Source organism: Atractosteus spatula, chromosome 28 (genome assembly GCF_055471065.1).
Source record: "Atractosteus spatula isolate fAtrSpa1 chromosome 28, fAtrSpa1.hap1, whole genome shotgun sequence".
NCBI classification, from domain to species: Eukaryota; Metazoa; Chordata; class Actinopteri; order Semionotiformes; family Lepisosteidae; genus Atractosteus; species Atractosteus spatula.
This window is the reverse complement of record NC_142733.1, coordinates 9,813,556-9,836,471: the sequence shown is the minus strand read 5'-3', so window position 1 is coordinate 9,836,471 and position 22,916 is coordinate 9,813,556. Positions and strand designations below refer to the sequence as shown.

Below are 22,916 nucleotides of genomic sequence, written 5' to 3'. Positions count from 1 at the left end.
ATCTGTTGTGATAACAATAACCCTGGTCACTATTTCCAGCAGCTATTGCCTGTGCCAAACACAGCAGCTCTTGGACGGTCATCTAGTTCCGGGGCTGCAGGGGACTCCCCACAAGAGTTGTGGGAGTGTGGAACAAGACACCCAGCCATGATGCTGAAGCTGATACCCTGGTTGCTTTTCAAGAAATGGCTGGATGAGATCCTGGGATTAATTAGCTCGGGAATTGGGACATTCGGGTTTGAAAGGAAACTGGGTGTCAGGCAAGGGATAGAGTTGGGGATCAGACTGGAAAGCTGTGGAATGATTCAGAGATGGGGAGGGAATGATTAAAAAGATCAAACCATTTAAAACCCAGCTGCAAGACAACTGGCCCCCAGATCTGTGCACATGGCAGGAGGGATCTTATGAAATGCCTATGCAAGAAGAGGATCGTACTGCAGCTCCTGTTAGAGGGAGGTGTTGGCACTTTTCTGTGTCGCAACACCTCCATGAAGCCAAGCACCAACCAGCCTCCCCAGGCTCGAAACCCACTGCTGAAGGCTTAAGCAAAAAGACATCGGCTCGAATTCATGGGGCCGGGGGAAACGGGGATGGACGCATGTTTGGCGGTGCATAGTTCAAGCCAAACCTACTCACTGAATCAAAGCTCAAAAAAGACCCAAAACAGGGCACGTTTTCTTCTTCTTCTTCTTTCATCATCTACATTTTCAGGCTTCAAAACAGATCGATCGAAGAGGTGATCATATGTCTACTAGATCCTTCAGCACATCCGTTTTTTCCAAAAAGCTCGTCGACAGACCTTGGCTCCTGACTGTCGACCCTTCAGTTCCCTCACGTGATTTACTGGATATGGGTCTGACCACAGTCTGGCCAACTGGTGCAAGACTGCAGGCAGAGCCGCCTTCAAGCAGAGCACAGGCTTCAAAGGGACTTAAAGGGAAGATTAAGGTCATAACAGGTGGCACTGCTAGAAAGCACCACACCGAGAGAGAGAGCACTCAAAACTGTCCAGGAGGTTAAAGGAAAGGGCAGGGAGAAAACTAAAGCATGAGAAAAGCATAAATCCCTTCATTAAAGACCATCTCCCTCCAAATGACCCTATCACACTGGGGGTCAAATCGAGTTCAGTCTCCCCAAACCTTTTGAGTTTCAAGCCAGTTTGCAACCCCCTGAAGAAAACTGCCCTGCAGTGTAGCCAGCATAATCCATCCTAGCCGTCTGGCTCTGCTAAAGGCAGTGGAAGCGAATGGGTCCATTCTAATCGACCGCATTCCTCCGAGCTACAGACACCAACTCCATCTTCTGCCAGACGTGTGCTTTGAAAACCTCACGAATCTGCAAAGCCTTCACTGGATAATTATATAGCGGTTTCAAAAACAAAGAGAGAAAGTTCATCTTAAACATAACTGGACCGTAAAAATTTGCGCGTCCTTAGTGTTTCTAAGTGAAAGGAGGAAGAAATATCAACCTTTCAAATGCTATTCCTCAAATAAAGAAACGTTCGGCTTTTATTCCATCGCAGGGTATCAATAACCTGGGATAAAAAAAATGAACTGAATCAAGTCTAAGTAGTTATTTTTAGTGCCATTTCTGGGCGAATGAACGCAGACAGACAGACAACTGGAGGGCTAGTACGCATCAGCTATTTTTGGTAACACATCAAAACCACAAAAAGAAAGGTTTCGCGCACTACGTGTGCCCAGAGGATGTTTGAAAGAAGAGTGATTTGTGCAAAGGGCCCCGACGAGACCAGAAAGTCGCTTAAAACAATCCCAACGTTTGCAAAGTTATGACACTTTGTTTTCTCCTGCCCTGGTCGCGAAATAAAGAGGGCAGCGGCGAGGGGCGTCCCCGCGGGTAGTTATTAACTGCGCCACGGCCGACTGGCGACTGGCCGGACCGAGAGAGGCGGCTGGACTTCCCCGACCTCTGGCCGGAGCGCACCGAGGATGCGCGGCCTTCCCCCGGCGACACCCCCAAGTGAGCCCCCGGAAGGGACACGGAAATAGGCAACAGATCCCAAAGCAAAGTCCCGGGCAGGTTCTCCTATCAAATATTCCCCCTCGGGAGCTGGCGTGGTGGTGCTCGGGCGCTTTTCCACAACAGAACTTTTGACCTCGACGTCAAAAGAGAGGAAAGAAATAACAGACTCGTCAACATCACGGCGCTCAAACGCGTCCCCCCCCCCCACCACCTCCGTTTTGTCACCTCGATGTCTGAATTCACACCCCCGCGTCAGGAGACGTTTTGTCCAAAACCCGAGAGGAGAAGTTTCCCCCCCCCCTCTCTCTTTCTTGCGGTTCTCTGCTACGCGTCCCGCACCGGCGAGGAGCAGCCCGGGGGCCCGGCGGAGGTGACACACGTCTGCACCTCGGCGAGACACTCCAGACAAGAGCTCCCCCGGTACGCGTATTTCTCCTTCCTCAGGACGGGAACCAACCAGGTACTCGACACCAGGCCAGCGCGTAACCCTCAGCTGTCATGATGCGACCCGGAGTGACGGCGGGGACTGGAGAGCAAGACCCGACCCGAGGACTCGACCTGCGTCGCTGCCGCCGGTTTGTTTTCCTGTATTGTTGATATTTAGGATTTTGTCTCAAGTGTTGCAAAATTAATTTTTTTTGGGGGGGGGGGGGGAAGGGAGTGACTTGTCATGAAGAGAACAAGGCGCAGCGCCCTGAGCCCCCTCTCTCTCCAAGCGGGGGGGGGGGGTGCGAATACCTCCCAGGAATGAAGCCAAAGGAGCCGAATTCCTGGTTTGGGCTCCGTTTGGCCTGGAGCACGGGGGGGGGGGGGGTGCAGTCAAACTTTACAGACTTGAGGAAAACCCTGTTGGTTCGCTCGCAAACCGCGAGACTATCCCCCCCACACACACACACCAAAGAAAAAAAGGACGAGGAGATCCTGCAGACCGTGTGGAGCAGCTACAACGCTCCGCAATCAATGCTATTGCAGTCGGTATCCCGTCGCAATATAGCGCCGGAGCGACTCCCCCCCCCTCTCCCTCTCTCCCTCTCTCCCTCTCCCTCTCTCCTCTCCGGATTCCCAACTCGCCGAGCGCACAACAAGGGGCCCGAGAGGTGAAAGAAAATCCCGCTTCGGTTTCTCAGAGCCGGGGCCCCGTCGGAGATCGGCTGAGCCCGGGATCACCCGCCGGCTTCCGCGCAGTTATCGATCCCGGATCAATGGCACGGCGCTCACGGGTTGTCGCAGATCCGACTTTCCGAGGCCTGACCGTCAGAGCGCAAAACAGACCCTTATTGTGCGGGTGACTCTGTGCCCGTTTGGGTTTTCCTACGATCGCGACACCCTCTCGCCGTTCACTGCAGGCTCAGGACAAACCGAGCGACAGGAAACTCGTATTACCTGATTTTCCATGGTCTCCGGCCTCGGCGATTGTTCTATTTATTTACAAGAGCTTTAGTGAGGCAGATCGCGGCTCCTCATTGTGTGTCAATTTCACCCCCGAAAACCGGAAGCCAGACAGGCCCCCCTCTCCTCCCAGGCGCTGGGCAGCGGTCCAAGACAGAAGGGTCTCACAGCCAATGGCATGCGGAGGAGGGCGGGGCTTTGGTGTCAAAGAGGGCCAATCGAAGAGCGGGAGGGGCTGGATTTCCCTTGGAAAACCGGCAGCCGTGTCAACCAATGACTGTTCGACAAAACCGCATCCTTCCCACCAATCACGAACCGGCAGAGGTGGGCCTGAAGTTGCCATGGTTACTGAGGATGCGACGGAGTGTTCTCTCGGAAAGTAAAAAGGAAAGGAATTAATCCTCCGTGTAAGTAATTCCGTCGCTTCTTTAAAAAAAACTGTTTGATTTAGCTAATATAGTATAAAAATGGTGACGTATTGAACCCTCAAACGTGGAAAACCCCAAAGAGGGTTATTTTTAAATGTCGTAGTCTATACTGATTGGTTAATTACAATTTGGGGAATTATTTTGTTGGTTTATACCACAGTGTCTTGTATTTCAGTACTGTATTTTTTTATAGTTAATTTAATTGCCTTGTATGTAAATTGACTCTGGTTACGCGTTTGTACAGCCATGTGTCACAAATACCGTCCCCGGACAAATTATCAGACATTTCCGCCGTAAATATAATGTTCTGTCGGTATATCATTTCTTTTCCACTGGGGGTGAAGGTGTTGGGATTATGGAATAGGCTACCCAGCCGATACCGTTCAATGTTTCTTCACACGGGCTTGCCTATACATCTTACGTACACATTATTTCAGAGCACGTGGTGTGGGTTTTGCAGTTCCACACTGCGATGTTAATGAATAGCGAAATAAGCGGCAGATTGAAAAAGCCAAATAACCACAAACGTCATCTTTTTTCTTTAGTCTAACCTTCATATTTTTTAGTCCTGGGTCCTTCTTAGCTATGGAGCTGCCAAAAAGCCATCGCTAGTCCCGCAGTTAAACCAAGTCCGTAGGAAACTGCAATCTAGCAAGTTTTTATAGATGTCTAACGCACTGCTCAAAAGACATTTAAATCCTTTCTTTAAAAACATAGATAGGTCAAATAGATTAGCTTGGGTTAAAATGAATGAAAAAGGATTTCTTTGCACAAGGGCTGGGTTGGAATACCTTTAATTTATTTCAGATCAAACAGGGGTTTTGAGATTTGAGAGGGTTAGGCTCAGATCATTAGACTCACTTCCAAAGGTAATCTAAACAGGAATCCCGTCCGGGTCTCCCCACATGGAGAACATCTGCTTCTCTTAACCACGGCTGGAGCGTGTATGGACACAGTAGTGCGACCTCTGTCCAGTTTGCATCATCAATCCGGGGGTAAATTTACAGAATTTTTGAGTAGGCAAGTAGTTTGGATCTGTGATCACCGAGCCCAACTCAAGAGAGCTGTTAAAAATGAAACTCTCTTTCTGAATTGTGTCAAAAGCTAATGACTGTTGAATTAACACTAGCTTGCAAAAAGAGTAAGAAACTGTGTTGAATCAGGTTATTGACATAAAGCTTTGCTCTCGGTAATACGACAAAACTAGGCAGGGTCAGCCAAGCATAGCTCTCCCCCAGGTGTCAATGGCATCATGCTATCCACAGATAAGAGCAGAGCAGAACACCAGGACATGAACTGTACAGGTTGCTCCGTGGGGCTACTGCTGGAAGGAGGTTGAACTGGAGACCAAAACAAATACAGGAATCAGAATTTTAAAAAGAGCAAAAAGTCCTCACGCCAACTTTAACTGAACTGAGTCCCACAAGGACTGCTTTCAGAAGAGCACAATGTGAAGATTATTTCAGTGCTAAATACGCAATCCTCTTACTGCCTCCAGTGTGTTATTATAAACAGAGACACACAATTGCAGCCTTTCAGAGATCAGTCTGTGCACAATAGGACAGGAGACGGGGGACGTATCGAGTTTTGATAAGGGATTTGTGAGGTGCGGCGGATGTCTTTTGATGTTTGATTAGAGGGGCAGTGTTTTGATGGGGTGCCAGCGTGCTTTGGTTCTCACAAGCTGTGTAAGCCTTTGTATTCTCACAAAGCTGCTGTCATGTTTTCAGTCTACTGTTATAATAAGAACCTTGCAACTCCTGTGTTGTTGTGAATAAGAGGGACAGCAACAAGCCACCTCCCTGTCAGAGCCTTCAGCACTGCGACACGGCCGCTGCATCTTGAGAAAGAGTCGGCATGGTCACCTGGTGACAGCAGTGCATAAAGTAGCTTAACTTTAGGGATTCATGAGCTCACAGCAGTTTCATCCCATTAAAAATGCATGCACGTCCATATACTGTGCTTATGGAACATGGATGTGTGAATAGTATCTGTTTCTAAAATCAATCGGCTTGTTTATATTCAACCACCTCTTTAAAAAAAATAAAGAAGTGTTATGTGTTATTTTGGAGTATTGCTTGTTCATAATAATATATATATATTTTTTAAATATTTTTGTATTTTATGCTCTCGGGCAAAACCGTCAGGGGAAAGAAAGTGGATGTCCACGCCGGGGGATTCAGGATCAACGCTGATGCACACTTTGCAGAAGCACAAATAAAATTAAAACCTGTTTGGAGGCATGGGAGCACAGTGGGTAGCACTGCTGCCTCACAGAGCTGGGCCCTGGGTTCATTTCTGCACCTGGGGTGCTGTCTGTGTGGAGTTTGCATGTTCTCCCCACGTTCGTATGGGTTTCCTCCCACAGTCCAAAGACATGCTGGTGGGTTAATTGGCACTGGTATGAGTGTCTGTCTGTCTATCTGTCTGTGTGTGTCTGTGTGTGTGTGTGTGTGTGTGTGTGTGTGTGCCCTGTGATGGACTGGTGTCCCATCCAGGGTGTACCCTGCCTTGCAGCTGTTGCTTGCTGAGATAGGCTCCAGCTCCCCCTCCCCCTTTGCACTGGATGAAGCCATTAGAACATGGATGGATTTACTGTACAACCTGTCTGAGAGTCGACAGCCTCACAGTGAGGAACAAAACTGGATTCTGGACTCTGGACTGGATGGTCTTGGGTTCAAGTCCCAAATGGGTCACTGCTGGTACACCTTGAGAAAGGTACTTCAGATCGACATTCAGTCAATACATCTGGGTACTGTCCAGCCAGCTACTGTAAATTAGAATGGTCTTTTCGACTGATTTATCTGGTTAAATAAGGGATTAAAATAACTAAAGGTCTGTCTGCCAATGTGCACAACTGAAAAATGAACAGCTTTTAAATTGTGAAACGTATCGTGCTGCTTTGGATGCTTGTCAAACACAAACCTGATGATCAGTCTAAGGGCAAGGTAGAGCACAGGGCTCGGGAGGTGTTACAGAGGTCACAAACGAGAGACGGCAATTTTGCACCTCCAGCTCAGTGACTAGGAGCTGACTGACCTGAGGAACTCATCCTGCTGTCTCTTGAAAGAGGCCAGGGTACCAGCTTCGACAGCATGGCTGGATAACTTGTTCCATACTCCCACCACCTATTGTGTAAAAAAAGTGCCTCCTGTCCTGATTGGAGAACCTTGAAAGAGACCAGGGCACCGGCTTCGACAGCAGGGCTGGGCAGCTTGTTCCCAAATTCAGCCATACTGAGCTGAAAATTGTGCCACATGTTTTCAGCTGTGATTTGTGTACTGGCCCTGGTAGGTGAGGTTACCAGCTGAAATGAGGCAGGAGAGCACAGGTGTGTAGTAGTCATGCGTATTGAATACTAATTTGTATTCCAGCTGAGCATCCAGTTTCTTGACTGAACGGGTTTTCACCTTAATTATTCAAGATTAGCCTCTGACGGAAGGATTTAAGCTTTCCAGGACAAATTTTCATCCAGCACCTACTTACTTGAGGATGCAGTACCTGAGGGGACGCTAGATGGCACTAGAGATTTCTGTTAAAACAGCGGTGTGGGTCTAATCACAACAATCAATCATTTGGTATTCCCTATTGGTCAGGATGTAAACTGCAAAAGAGGGAATTTCAAAAATACCAATGTAAACTATACTCCTTCTCAGTGAGTTATTTTAAATCTTCTCTGTACAGTATTTCTCAAGCAGTAGAAATGATAGAAATTATGTTGATTACATAGAGCAGTATTTACCCTCACAGTCCTGGCCTCTGCTGGTCTCTGAGATGTTAATTTGACTGTAGTCATGTTTCTCTCCAGCTTCCACTATGTCATTAATGGGCCCAGTTTTCTCTGAGTGTAATCTCTCTTAACATTATTTGTATTAAAACATTCTTATTGTGACTTATGTATTATATTGTACTGTTTGATGGCATAAAATTTACAATAGGACATTTTTATTCTTTAAATAGAAAATATAAGGAGTGCAGTGGCTTGCCTCATGGGTCTTGTGTTCTGGCTTTGATTCCAGACTGGGGTGCCTTCTGTGTGGAGTTTGCATGTTCTCTTCATACCCATGAAGGTTGCTCCAGTTCCCTGTCACCCTAAAAAGCATAACCTGTGTCGTATTTTATTTTTCTATAAATACTCAATTTCTGATCCATGATTTTCATCACTTAAAAAAAAACTACTTTTTTGGGCTCCTGTTGTATTTCTTTGATCTGGTGTACCAGTGAAATCCTTCGTTTTCTGCCAAAACTGTTAGTAAAGATTTTTCACTTTACTCACCAGTGTTCAGGTATGTGGTTTCTCTGTTGGTCCGCCTACCAGTCAATCACGCTGTCTGTTAGCGCCCAGTTTAGGGGATCTTGCTTCACACACGCCTGCTTGTCACACCTGCTGATCAGCCAGTTTGAGACCGAGACTGACTGGTTTGAGACTGAATTACAAGTCTTCATTCATTCACTGAGACCGGCAGCATCACTAGCTGAAACTTCACTCATGTGATGTGTGAAACCACCCAACCCAGTGAACACAGGGAAAATGTAAATCCTGTGCAGCAGCAAATCAGAATTTAGGCCCAGCTTGTGTCACATAGACTGACGTGTTAGTTTACAATGGCTTTTCTTTAGCCTGCAGAAATCTCTCATCAATCACTGGTCTTATAATTTAAAACTGTTGAATGGGATTGAAAGTTTGACTTACTCTGTGTCCCAAAACCATATCGGCAAGATTCTTGAATAGAGTGATGCAAATGTTCAGTGCTCCAGTCTTTGATTATCTTTGTACCAGTATAATACTGCAAGTCATTTTAAATTGCTCAGGATCTAAAATAAAACTTAGATTTTTAAACATTTTAAAATGAGCTTGGTAAATTCTTTTCTCATGTTTGAAAACAGATGCCATGCCTTTCACCTGTATGAAAGGTAAGAGGGTAGTTTCTAATGCTAAGCACTGTGGAAAGGAATGCAAACACACCCACATTTTAAATACCAAGGCTTGGGAACTTAAGAACATAAGAAATATTACAAAAGAGAGGAGGCCGTTCTATTTTGGCAACTTGGGTGGGTTGTTTGTTCCCACCTCCCACCATCCTTTGTGTAAAAAAAGTGCCCTTATCATCCATGCACTTTTGTAGCTTCTACTTAAGCCCTTAGAAATTGATTAGACTCAGAGACCAAATCTCTTTTGTTTTCTAACATGTTGAATCATCTAGAATATTACAAAGGAGTTTTTTAAAATCATAAAATACACTTCTTAATTTAAATTTTACACATTTTTTCTGAACAGCATTTCTTATTTTCTTCCACATTCTATACATTAACAATTCCCCTTTCGTAGTCTAGAAATCACATTACAATCCATAGGCCCTTCTAACATTACTGTCCTTTAGCCATTGTAATACTGCACACATATATTAGTATCCATTGCAATATTATTTTCATATTCTCTTATGAGTTTTCTAATGTCTGCTGACTGCATGGAATTGGGAAAAAAGAAAGTCACCGGACTTCGTTACGTCAGATTAGAGGCAAAACAAATCTCTCCACCCAACAGAGATCCCCAACAGAGCCATTTCCACGCTTGGCATGGATTAAAATGACAAATGACAAAAGGATTAAAAAGGGGGCTTTTCGTCGGTTTCATCCCAGATATAATCCATGTAGCTTCAGAGGAAACGGACAACAAAAAAACATTTATTAAAAATTATTTCCTGAGTAAGTCACATGAGGTTGAGGTCTATCCCTACATTCTAAAGTAGGAGTAAAGTAGTGCAATTTGTTTTTCATATGGGTCAACAGTGTATTTCAGCAACAAAACACTCTTCATGTGATCAAGTGTCTGCAGATTCGGCAATAGAGTAGTTTTTTTGCAGCAGTATGTAAACAGTTCATGAACCAATGTAAAAGGCAATTGTCCAAGCCAGGACACTAGTGCATTAGTGCATCCACGAACACTGAGCATTAGTTCCGTCGATCCTGGATTAAGCTGAACTAAATTAGTCTTTTATTATTTCCAAGGCACCAAGGTAAATGGATACTTTGAGTGATCGACATGTGGTTAAAGTAAAATTAGCTACCAACCCATTCCCACTAACAAGAAAGGGGTAACGGATTGATCTGTCAGTTATTTTTGAGCAGGTGTAACCCGTATGCATGCAAGGACCCTCATACTAACATTTGTATTCCTGTGTTTGTGTAGACTTGCAAGCATGCTCATTCCATCTTTAATTACTATTCCAGACTCCACACATGGTGAAAATAGATCTGAAACAAATATTTTTGTAAATTGTACATATTATGCCATTTCGATTATATATATATAAAATCAGTGGTTGTCACTGATGTCTAATAACTGACAATGATGGCTCAGCTTTGGCCCAGTGCAGTTGCTTTAGCTAAGTAACAGACATGCTGCCATAAAAAAACATGTAACTCATTTCATAACGTCTTGTTAAACACAAGGAGGTAAACCCACTTTAACAAACAGAGGCACTGAACGCTTTGTTAAAGCTCAAATCTAATGCATCTATATAGAGCAAAAACCTACAGAAATAAAAAACAATCATAAACCGTTTTCTGGGCAAATGTAAAGAAAATTAATCAGAGGGTAAAGAGGTATTCTACGTTTTCCAATTGGAACGGAGCAAATTTTCCAATCAATACTATAGAGATCTGTTCAATCAGCTGTGATGAAAGTTAATACGTTTGAGTTCAGAACAAGACTGGGCTATTGACACTTTACTTATCATTCCCAGAATCAGGTGAAACCCGCCAATAAGGGATTCTTGTTGCAAGAAACAATGAGTCTTCATTCTATGACAGTCAGAATTCACTCATGGCTTATAACCTACAACATTGAAATACTTCCTTGATCTAAAAATTGTATGGACATTCAAGAAATGCAGTCAATGCAGGCTGCCAGCTATCGTTTTTTAAACAATTTTGTATTTTTGGCATCTTATACCTTTCCGATTTGCAATCAGCAATTGTTTCCTTATATCTCAGCTTCTCAGTTTCCATGAGCAGAAAGTCTAGAGGATCACAGTTACCAAGTTCCCTTTGGTGCCTACGAACCAGCCATGGCAACGGCTCACAACTGCACCAACACACCTAGACCGGACACAAAAAACACAACAGCAACACAGCCACCTTTATCCTCACACAGATGCACAATAAGGGCTGGAATGACCATGTGAAACTGCACAGCAGGAGTCTCCTCAGAGATCAGGTCTTTAGTGGTCCAGCCTCAAGAGCAGCCAAACAAAGCACTCTCTTCATGAAATAGTTTTCCTGAGTGAGAAACGAGCACAACAGGCAAGTGTTATAGGTCCTGTCACAGTCAGACAGCTGGAGCTGAAGTTGCTTTGTGAAATATCCTCCTTGATTCAGCTTCCCATCCGGTTTCTCGAAGTAAACTTACAGTTGGGAAGGCATGGACTTGTGCCCCTTGTACTGGTCATACAGTATCTACAGTGTAACCACTTAAACCCCTCCCCCCACCACCAGCCAACCACACACACCCCCACCCATGAACATGTCCATTTCACCCTAACACAGTTTCATGTACACCTCACTCTCTCCCTGTCTCTCCCACAGAGCAGTCGCCCTCAGCACTCCTTCTGCGTTTTCGAGGAGCCCCTTATGGCAATGAAGGGCACCCCCAGGGACCAGTGGTCCTTGGGCCAGTACTGGATCTCGGGCAGGACGTGGGGGATCTCGTGCAGGGCGTCGAAGTAGGCGATGAGAGTGCTGCCGTGCGCCGTGGCAACGACGATGAGTACGTGCCTGTGGACAGGGGACAGGGAGCGAAAGAGGGAAATGAACCCCCACACATGCTAAAGCACACCACGGTTGTCTGTTGGCTGCTCGGTTACTCGGCTGCTTGCTCTCGCTCACCCTGTGACCCTGTACTGGATAGGTGGATTCGAAAATATGTGGGCGGGTATATCCAAATAGGCAAAGATTACTACAGGTACGTTGATTGGTTTGGGGATTTCAAATTTTGAAATCGTCTATTGTGATCTTCTGGTTTGCACCCATTCAATGAAATTGACATTTCTTCAACCACCCAGCTGTACAGCTTCCGCCTTTGTGCGGACACAGCGAACTGCCTAGAAACTACAGTTCAAGATGAAAGAGCTACTGTTCTCGCCCATGTGACCGAGAGGGGCTGTTTTCCAGGGGTGCGTGTTCAAACAGCTCAGCAGCGATCTCACTCTCTCACCAGATGCTGTGCAGGTAACAGAAGTTGATCCTCTTCCAGAAGTTACACAGGAAGCGGTCACTCAGCCAGCAGGCGATGGCCAGGGCCCACCAGAAGACAGAGACCCGCGCCAGCCTGTGAATCCTGGGATTGGTGCAACTGAGGGAGGCAAAGACAAAACAGCGCTCTGCTCACAGTCTGCATGTACACACCTGTCACTAAGTCAGAGAGACAGAGTAGACTGTTGTCTCCTTGCATTCAAATGTCCGTGTTCTTAATCCTGGGCAGTAGTGTGGAATAGTGGTTTGGGTTCTGGACTCCTGACCAGGAGGTTGTGGGTTCAGATCACTTTTGTGACATCCTGCTGCTGTGCAGGACACCTTACACAGTTTGTATCTGTAAGTCACTTTGAATAAAAGTGGAATCTATATAAAGAATAATATTCTTGAGACCTTTTGATTTTATTTTAGATTAAATCTTTGTATACTCTTCACCTTGGAGGGATTGAACACAACAAATGATATTGATAGTTAAATATGTATGCAAAATAGTACTCAGAAACAAAATTTGAAATTTAATACTTTTATCTCATATCAATCTTTTGATCTTTTGAAATACAACTTTCATTACTACACAGCAAAAACTATAAATTTCACTTCATTGCCCCAATACTTATGCTTTGCACTGCATATAGTTTTTGTTGTATCATGCAAAATTACAACAGAAGTAAGGATGATAAAGGATTACCTCCATCTCTTGAAATGATTAGGATTAAAAGAATCACAGCTAGTCTAGATCACTACAGCCTGTCTTCAATGGGAATGTTTGTGTCGTCATGTCTAGGACATCACTAGATCCAAGACCCCACCCCATAGGGAGACCCCTTCATCAGCCAGCAGCCCCAGTCCTACCTGCGGAGCTCCAGCCCCAGGCAGTAGAGGATGTGCAGGGCGATGCAGTTGAGGGCGTAGGCATTAACAGTGGGTTTGGCGAAGGAGGACAGGGTGCTGAAGACCGTCGTCAGGAACACCAAAACAGAAAACTCCACCCTGCAGCCACAGTGCAGGACAGAAATGCAGACACAGTCTGCCAGGTCATTTTTCTTCTACTGTTAGAGATGCATGTTGTCTGCGTGTAAAGGTTTGGTCCCTACATCACGGTACCGCTGCTCTGGAATCAGATCCCGAAAGGGCAGCATAAAGGAGCGTCTTACACACACAGGCTAAAGTAACGGAATCGCTACGTTGTGAACAGAGGAGACTTCAAGCGTCCTTGATGCAAGCATTGGTAATCCTCAGAGGTTCAACTGAAAGGGTCAATTAGAGCCAAGAGTGGAATAAAGACTGAGGGCAACCTAAGAGTGTGTGTTTACAAGACTAAAAGCAGGAGACGTTTCTCCAGACAAGGGCTTGCAGGTGCCTGGAATACTGAAGACACTGCCAACCTTATGGGAGAAGCAAATGCCCTGCGATTCTTCATTATTGACAGGATGAGATCCTCCAAACCTACACACACTGACATTTATTTACCATACTCATACCGAAGATTTATTTCTCGGACCACAATTTTAGTGCTTTACTGCTCTTCGTACAGCTATAAACTACATACATGTAACTGTATGTGTAGTATAAGTAAATATATAGAATTGCCATATAAGTGTAAGGAATTATTATTATTACTAAAACTACTACTACTGAAAACCTTTATAAAGGTAGCATCTTACCAATGTCCGCAGCTTATGTGTTTGGGATTATTAAGGTCCAGTAAAGAACATTTGTCATTTTGACTTTTATTGTTTTGTTTCAAAGTTTAATTCAGTACAATCACTGATAGTGGGGCTCTGTCTTGTGATCGGTTCCACTGTCCTTCAAAGAGTCAGTATCTGTAATGCGCGAGATACAGAGCAGTACTTGGGATCCCTCTGATTTAATGGTTTTGAATTATGTGCCCTTGAACAAACTAATTGCTCAAAAGTACGCAATGACAACGAGTCCTGCACCCTAAAGACACCACTGATAGGTATTCTTCACAACTGAACGTTTTCAATGTGTTGGTGATCTGTGTGGGTTTGGTTTCTTCATTATGTAAGTAATATCCCTTTTTTAACTTTGTCCCCCTCTCTCTACTGTATTTTTAAATAGCCTCCTGCATGCTTAAAGAGGTAACACCAGAGGATAAGGTGGTCAAAGAGAAGCACAATGCCACAGGTATCACAATACCCTGATAGCAAGAACATCCTCCCCAGCTCAGGCCTCCAACACTGGTATCCAGTGCTCAAGTTTCCCCTAATATCTCCACCAATCTTCACCTTTAACTCCACCACTGCCTCCTCCTGTTACACACAAGCAAAGTGGTCTCAGTTTGCTTTCGATTTCTGCACCCCGACTAAAACTCTTCTCAGACACCATTGCCATTGGACTACCATGGGGTTTAATATTTTAACCCAAATGTCATGCTGTATTTCTATATACATTAGTGCAATTTTGGACAAGCTGAATATTAATGTTGAACACCTCATTTCACCTCACCCCAAGTGACCATGGCTCACCTGTTCTTGATGAAGGAGGGAAAGTGTTTCCGTGGGAACCAGAGGGCATAGCCAACGGCCAGCACCCAGAGAATGGAGATCTCATCCAGCATCTGGCCCACATAGCTGAGAGTCATGTGAAAGTAAATGGAGAAGATCCCTGGAGGAGAAGGACAGAGGTGACCACTGAGAGAGGGGGCTTCAGCAAACAGGACCCATATCACAACACCACTAGTAATATGACTGTATATCAGAATTAATTAAAATAAAACAAATTGTCTTTCGGTGAACAATTTTATCCAAAGTGACCTACAAAGCTTGAGCTATACGGAATCAATAATTGCTGGTTTACACTAGTAAGTTCAGTCAAAAACACAAGGACTTAAGTAACCTGGGCTATAGACAGTTATGCAATTGGGAACACTTCTCATGCTTTTTTCTTTAAGTAAGGGATCATCTGGTCTCCTGTAGGAAGCATCTATGCTTCTCTAATATTCTGATGTGAAGTGTTCAGGCAAGAGTGGAAACCTGATTCTTTGCACGAGCACAGAAGACGGGATGTTAGGGCAAGAGACAAAAAGAACAGCCAGTCACTCCTAGCTGCCAATAGTTTCGGGAGGTGGGAGGAAGCAGAAGCAGCTGGAGAAATCCCACCGGATCATGTGGAGAACAAACACCGACGTCTGAAATCAAAGCCAGGGTCCCGCGGCTGTGAGGCAGCAGCTCTCCCAGCACCGCCGGCCACCGAGCTGCCCTGTTACGATCCGGACACTGAAAGAGTGCGAGCGCCGATGTCGGGGCCTGGCGGCGGCGGCGCCTCTTACCCACGAAGATCATCATGAACCACACCAGGTGCACCGCCCGGCTCCTCTCCTTGGCGTAGGGGTGCAGCAGGTACAGCATGAGCGGCGAGAAGAGGAAGAAGATGAAACTGCTCATCTGGAAACCCAAGAACACAAAGACCGATCACTCCTCGCCCAGCCCAGCAGCCAGGCCTTCTGCCAAACACGACTGAGCCTCAGACCTCCCAGAAAATAAGTCACTTCGATCAGTGGATTAGTGTTGCTCTAGGTAGTACAAGGCCCAGTACAATATTGGTAGCCATCACCATGCAAAATGAAATTTAAGCATACAGCCAAGATATCACTCTTCCAGTATCAATCCTAAATCCTAAACTTTAGGACCTTAAACCTCAGGCATATAATAAATGTCTAGGCCGATGTCCTTTGTAGACTGTTCTGTAAACTAACTCATTAATATCAATAGGGTCAATAGCACAATCAGAGTGCTGTTTAGAACAAACTTCTCAGTGGACTGGACTGGAATGGCCACACGTTTAGTGGTACTGCACTGTGGCACAAGCACTTGAAACACCACTCGCATTGCACGGCAGTGTGCCTGTGTAGGCCCTGAGGTTTTTGGCGTTTATTTTCACCTCCACCCTTCGAGCAGAAAAGAAATTGTCTAATCGAGAAGCACACTGGTTCAATTCAGCACTAATTTAAGAGCTCAGCTGCAATGAGTCCCAGAGAAGCCTCTATAAAAGCAAACAGTTCAGAGTTTTATTCCACCCTCCCGTCTTTTAATAAATCAAGCTCCACACATCTCTTTTCTAAGGCTTTTCATAGACCAACTGGTACACTTAATTCCAGCGTTCACTTTGAAACAATGGCTGACTGAGGAGCCAGCTCCAGCTCTTGTTGGCTTAGCCATTGACTGCTGTAGCAACCCGTAAGGCAAATATTAATGTCAACCCGCGCGGCGATCCCCTCTTTTGTTACTCCACACGCAAACATTCACACGCAAGTCAACTATCGGCCCCGCAGGTGGAGACAGCTGAAGCTTGGCAACGGCCCAGTGTCAAGGCAAGGCCCCGCGCTCGGCCCGGCAGCGAGCTGGACCTGCAACGAGCACGGATACAAGCCTCGGAGCGCACTTGCACTCCCAGACCTCAACAACTTTCTAGCCGGCTCTACTGAAGAGGTCAGCTGTCTTCTTCTGGCTCCTCACGGTCCAGTCTGACGGGCTGCTTCGGAATCAACAACGATGCACGGACCATAGATCACTTAGAAACTGGGAAGAGCTTTTAAAAATGATATCAGGAGGCACTTTGTTTACACAAAGGGTGGTGGGAGTCTGGAACGAGTTACCCAGTCAAAACCCATGTGCTGGCTTCTTTGAAGAAAAAGCTGGATGAGATTTTCAGCAACTTACTACCAAACAGGCTAGATGGGCTGAATTGCTCCTCTTTGTAATCTTTATTAACATTTGCTATCAACAGACCCACAGATACCATGAAAATGTTTCTCAATAGTAAGTCTACAACATACTGAAGAAGTTTCAAATGATGCTGTGTCACGGTAATGTTAAACGGCTGTGCGTTTGCAACACTCCTTCTTCTCTCTGTGCCAGCAGGAAAGTAAAAGCAGCTGTATCTGTATTTGCATGCTGCGCCCATGAATGGATGACTGAGTTGTTCAGTTACACTGACTGATACAAATACTTCACCTGTATAATGTACAGAAATAAATATTTGCACTCCACCTTACAGACGATGGTTTTACAAATATTGTTTGTTAACCAGTAGGTCTGAGAGAGTGGATGCTCTCTCTCTCTCTCGTTTACAACACACTGGCTTCATGGCCACAGAGCAGTAGATATAAGCACTACAGATGTACCTGTTCAGTACATGCAGGGGTGTCATTAACACATGCATGGGCGCTTATCACGATAAGCTGTAAAGAAGTGAGGGGAAACAGCTAGCGAGACAGGAGAGTGGGGAAAGCTCTGTGAAAGATGTGACAGGTGTAGGATAAAGCACAGGCAGAGCACAAGCCACATGCTGCTGCATTACCGTGTTGTAGAACTCGGCCACCGTCTCCGAGTGCTTGTAGTTGTCCTCACACCAGTCCACCTCCGAGCTCTCGTAGGAGAAGACTCCCGCCATCCCGCAGATCCGGGGCGCAGTCTGTCCCGCTTTTGAGAAACGCTGCACAGGCCAGACCTGCAGGGCAGGAGCAGGGAAGGGTTAGCCATGCCACCCCTATCAGAACGCCCCTGAGCACACAGAGAAGTGTGTTACTGCAAGCAGCAAGGTGGAACCTTTCCTGGAAGCCTGGGTGCAGGTGGGGCACGCACGCAGGGGAGAACGGAAGGACACCCCTGAGCCTGGCCTGGTAGTCTTCAGAAGGTGGGAGGAAGCCAGAGCTCCCAGCTAAGCCCCACACAAGCTCAGGGAGAGAACGGGCAAACTGAAGGGCTGCAAGCACAGCCGGGACCCAGGAGGCAGACGGACAGCCGTCAGGCACAGGCGTCCCACAACCGTCAATGTGAATGAGTACAAACCTGGAAAGCACGTTAGTTTTCCCATAGTCAAGCAAGTGACTGACCCAGTTAACTCCTTTGTAAGGCAAACCAGATGATTACATTCCAGGAGCACAGATGGCACCCCTATTCTATACCAGCGCACAACACTCTACGTCTTATATCAATACCTCTCCGGGCGTGTACGTAAAGGTATTTACATTTGAAATAATGAGCAGAAAAGTTTGTATATCAAGCTCTATTGTTTGTTGATTAAACAAAATACTGATCTCAAGTCATGCGATATCAGAAAAACGGCAGGAGCTTGAGTTAAAACCGCACAAATCAGTGTGTCCTGGCACACCAGCTGAGGGCACCGTATGCATTTGGCAAAACACTGATGAAGGCCTTAAGACCACATGGTAGCACAATTACAATGGCAGGACTTGACAAAGGAAGTTCTCCTGGGGGGAGGTCCCCCTGTGCCAGTGAGACAGCCGTGACCGGTCAGCTCAGCCAGGACAGCACCCCCATGCTCACTTTGCAATGCTTTCTTTTTCCGCAGAGTGACGGATTTCATACTAGAAACGCACCACCTGTCTTCCATCTCCGCTCTCGCTCAATTTGCTGGGATTGTTTCATACAAACCCACACACCCATCCCCTTTCTGACCTCTTCATCCATTTCAGGGTCACGGGGGAGCCGGAGCACCAGGCAGGGTACACCCCGGACGGGACGTCCCATTGCAGGGTACACAATTGCAGGCACGCACACACTCACACCAGGGCCAGTTTCCTAGAAGCCAAGTAACCTACCAGTCAGTCTTTGGACTGCGGGATGAAACCAAAGCACCTGGAGGAAACCCACGAGAACATACAAACGCCACACAGACAGCACCCCAGGTCCAGAACTGAGCCCAGGAACTGGTCTCAACACCGTGAGGCAGCAATGCTAACCACAGTGCCACCGTGTCACCCCTAATTAAAGTCATTGCTGGTCATTATGTTCTATATATCCCTAAGCAGACAGTTAAACAATCAACCCATCTAATTAACTAATACCTGTGGGTGAAGGCCCACAACAAAAAATACTCTTCTGTTGAATATGCTGCTTGAGGAGGAAAAACGAAACATCTCAAATGGCAAAATCGTGCCATTTCATCCCAGCAGAGGATGAACACAAGAGCTTTCGAGCCACAGAAACAAACTGGGCGGTCAGGATATTCTAGATCAGAGAGCACTAGAAATATACCATATATAAATGGTATGTATCATGGAGTAATACCTTTACAGATCTCGGATCAGAAATCACGTCTGATTTACCCACTAAGCTGCACTGAACCTAAAATCATGGGTGTCTTCCTTAGGAATGCTGTATCTATGTGCGATTTCAACGGCTGTTTTGATTCTCAATTCTGATTTTCCAGGTTTTTGGAAATGCAATCGTAATCCATTTACTCTTAGTTAAACTCTGGAGTGATCATTCGGATGCAAGCTTGCATATCGATGCGGACCTCCAATTTTAGAATCGTAGCGAGAGAGATTTTATTACGCCGATCTTTCGGTCTTCATTGCATTTAAAATATTGATTTTAAATGATGGGCTGACAAGCACGAGGTGCCGGTGGCGGGTCATTGGGACAACCATGAGAAACCTAGTAAAAATACGCTAAGTAGTTTACCGATCCTGATCAAACGGTAACTCATCCGTCATTGTAGTATACGGATTTAAAGTAAAAGCAAACTTTCTCCAGAGTTTGTCAGTCAGGATGTTCAGTATAAAGGGTCACTGTTTTTTATAAAGGAGATAATATTTTATCTTACGCGACTCATCATTCAGCCCGATTTTTAGATTTTTATATTGTCCTCACACGGCTCATTATTGTTTTAAGGGTAGCGATCTCTTTGAAACTTGCACAGGTGAGCAGGATTCACGTTGCCTTTTGTGCGCTGAAGAGTCAAGGAAACTTGGTTGCCCCAACAGAAAACATCTCATACGAGCTGGGACCAACTTTTTCTACTTTAGATTTCTATTTTCATCTTCTGAAACACCATGACAACCAGGACACAAAGCAAAATTAAAATTAAAAAACACCCGATTGTCCTCGCTACCGTCTCAGTGAAATTGAGACACACGTGTCCATTTGGATACACAGCAAAAAAAAATAATACAGTAACCCGTTGGCTAGCATGCAGAACACAAATCACGTTACAAAATCCTACAGAGTCGACTTCTTGCAGTGTGACTGGAATGCAGCCCTACTAAAAGGTGAAGGTTTAATTGACTGAAGCATGAAAGAAAGAAAAAAAAACGCTGCACAAAACAAATGGTTTCTACCTGAATTAAAATGAATGCGTACCAGATTCAAATCGCCCATTAAAAAAAAGACATACATGAATAGAGGGATCACATTAGACACTAAGCAGTTCACGAGAGATCACGCTACTTACAGCTTGTCAGTACAACACAGGCAGGTGCTCGGGTGCAGGAGTGGTGTCGGTACTCCGCACTAGAAATGATCCCCAGCCAGTTCGTCCGGTGCTCGCTCCTGCTGAGAAACCGGCCCGCCGTGACATCACTCCGCGGCATGCAGGTGAACTGGCCCAGCCGCTTCGCCGGTGACTGGTCCCCCAGGAATTCGGCGCTTGCGCGGGTCGGGTTGTGGTTTTTTTTTGCAGAGATGCTAGCGCTGTCCGGGTCACGATATCGGTATCGTAAACTTCAAGCTGGCATTTACAACTACAGTAGTTGTCGTTCACGTACTTTTATCGTAGTGTGTCCACTTGAGCTACCGAGCTTAAAAAGAGAACGCCTCTGTATTTATCTGCACATTTTAAAACTGGGAGAGTTTCTAGTCATTTCGCCTTGGTTTCGGTGTCTGTGTGGCCGGTAACACTGGGCTAGCTTAGGAAATAACTACTATTAACTGGGAAATCCGCCTTGATGTTTCCGCTAGTTTTACATGGAATGGTTTCTGCCGTCAAAAACATGGTGTTGACAGCACTGTTACACCAGCCCTGAAAACTGAAACTTTTGGGCGTTAGGTAAAATGATTCAAATCGCCATGAAGGGGGTCTTTAAAGCTGACACACGGCTCAAGTGATTCAAACGTCGTAGGGGCGGCTGTTTGTACCGCCCGAGCCAGTGGGATGTTCCTCGTTCACTTGGTGAATGTCTGGTATCCAAAACAATTGAAACTTAATTTGCCTGGTTTGGGCATTGAGGGGCATTTGAACTGATCGTGTCGGGAGCGATGGCAACAGGACAGCTGCCAGGAAGGCGCATTTCTGCTTCGCCCTCAGTCGAAATCGTGCCTACGATTCAGGGAGACCCCACCCCAGCGCGGCACCGGACACAGGGGGAACTACCCAGGCGCTACAGCTGCTATAACCAATCCCCCCAACTACAAAATGTCTGCGCGTCTTCAATGCACACATCTTCTTTGCTTTCATCCAGTGTGCCAGTCGGCGCACGCAAACATTGTCGCCTGAGAGGAAGGAGTCACAGTCCCGAAGCCTTTCTGAATATGTCTTCTCTACGAACAGCAGGGGCGAGTCTGTTAAAAGCTAACGAATCCCTGTACGTCTTCGGTTGAACCGTAATCTAGCTGCCTGGGAGGTTAACAATCTCAGATAGAATCACGCTCACGCACACACACACACAAAAGCGTGGCGAGGGTTACTGACCTGACAGGTATGACCCAACATCTTGAGAAACCGGTGGATCCAGTTCGGCGACAAAGCCCTTGAACAACAGCGGCTTGGATCACCTGTCCCGGTCTGGAGAGCGAGGGAGCGCTGGACAGCAACAGGCTGAGCAAACCTGTGTCACAGCATGCCAGCGGGCGGATAAGCAAACCGACACGCCAAGCGGTCATGACACCGCCAAGGCTGCTGTCAGGCTGAAAGCGCGGGGCTTCCTCATTCCACCCGATAATCAAACTAAGACACTCAATTAAACTACTCAAGGTTTTCACGGAACCCACATTCCCCTTTAGAGTTTAATTACTTACGTCGAATTTATAACGCAAAAGGACCTAGATTTATTCCAAAAATAAAGTACAACTACAGAGACAGCTCGTCAAGGTTTCTGGTTCAATTAAGACCGGATGGCAGGGCCAGGATGGAACTGTTTCGTTTTTTTCCCCCCACAATTAGCAGGACAAAAAATCGCGGCCGAAGTCACAGCTGAATCAGTAAAGGATCGAGCGGTTATAATACCGAGCGGGCGAGAGCGAATCACTGCCGCCGCCCCTCCAGTCCAGCAGGGTCCACAGCTCACCCCGAAATCACCCGTTTCTACAGAGCCTGGATAACTGAACTGAGATCGATTAGGCCGGCGACTTGTTCAATAATTAAGACGTCATCCCGCAGTAAAGTTGAGTTCCTAGCCTCGGAGAAAAACATTCCCAGCATTATGGATACAGACTCCAGCCCCAGCCGGTTCCACACACCGAACAGCTGCAGTTTTCAAACAGCTTTAACTGCTCCTGCGATCCAGACTTACGCCTTTTATATCCATACCGTGAATATCACCTTGCTTAACGGTTAAGATTACATATCACTCAGCTGGAAGTGCCCGTTTTAAACTTACGGGGCATTTTCTTTATCGCATTAAAGAAAATCGTTTAGCTAGAAGCGGCGTCAATTAAAGAACGACAAAATCCAATTTTGATCAATTTGGTCTAAATTTAGGCGCGACTTCACATATCAGGCGCGCTAAATCAGGCTCTCCATTTAAATCGGAGCGAGGTCATAGAAAAGCCAAGAAAAGGCAACTATCTTTGTTACCATTTCTCTTTATGAATTCCGTGACTCCAGGAAATCAGTTTACTCAAATTTGAATGCATGCGGAAGTATTGACATCTATTCATACCAATTTGGGAATTCTTCAGCCGCGGTCGCCATATTTCGGAATGTTGCTTAGTATAAAAACACCTTAAATCAAAACCAGAGGAACTGGTCACATTTCGAGTCTCCCAAATATCGAGTCGCTCAATGACCTGTAGTTTATTGAACCCAAGACAAGGAATATGCACACAGGGAAAACCTAACTTAGATATATTTAAGACGCGCACACACACGCAAGACACT

The 22,916-nt window shown here is 45.9% G+C and overlaps 2 protein-coding genes across 3 annotated transcripts in view; both read right to left on the bottom strand.

Annotated features, from left to right (window-relative positions):
• mllt1a (MLLT1 super elongation complex subunit a) overlaps positions 1-3,468 on the bottom strand; it is a 33,347-nt gene extending 29,879 nt beyond the window's left edge. Inside the window, exon 1 of the mRNA XM_088907398.1 lies at positions 3,367-3,468. Within this exon, the coding sequence (XP_088763524.1) occupies positions 3,367-3,378 (12 nt within the window). The 5' untranslated portion in view covers positions 3,379-3,468. The remainder of the gene's footprint in view (positions 1-3,366) is intronic.
• A 5,503-nt stretch (positions 3,469-8,971) lies between these two features.
• Positions 8,972-22,644, bottom strand: acer1 (alkaline ceramidase 1). Of its 2 annotated transcripts, none has more exons than XM_088907399.1 (7): positions 21,510-22,644; positions 17,376-17,525; positions 15,346-15,460; positions 14,543-14,681; positions 12,906-13,043; positions 12,016-12,153; positions 8,972-11,576 (listed from the first exon to the last, which is right to left on the bottom strand). In XM_088907399.1, exons 1-7 carry the CDS (start codon positions 21,528-21,530, stop codon positions 11,399-11,401), a joined length of 879 nt encoding a protein of 292 aa, XP_088763525.1. In that variant the 5' UTR covers positions 21,531-22,644; the 3' UTR covers positions 8,972-11,398. The 2 variants fall into 2 exon arrangements, with proteins under 2 accessions (XP_088763525.1, XP_088763526.1); XM_088907400.1 differs by lacking the exon at positions 21,510-22,644 and adding an exon at positions 20,274-21,486.
• Between the last annotated feature and the right edge of the window lie 272 nt (positions 22,645-22,916).

Excerpts from the sequence above, each read along its gene's own strand:
- acer1 (XM_088907399.1), bottom strand. The coding sequence starts at position 21,530 with ATGTTGGGTCATACCTGTCAG. Across the intron at positions 15,461-17,375 it reads TGGCCGAGTTCTACAACACG|ATGAGCAGTTTCATCTTCTT; the intron begins GTAATGCAGCAG and ends TTGGGTTTCCAG. Across the intron at positions 14,682-15,345 it reads GTTCATGATGATCTTCGTGG|GGATCTTCTCCATTTACTTT; the intron begins GTAAGAGGCGCC and ends CTTCTCCTCCAG.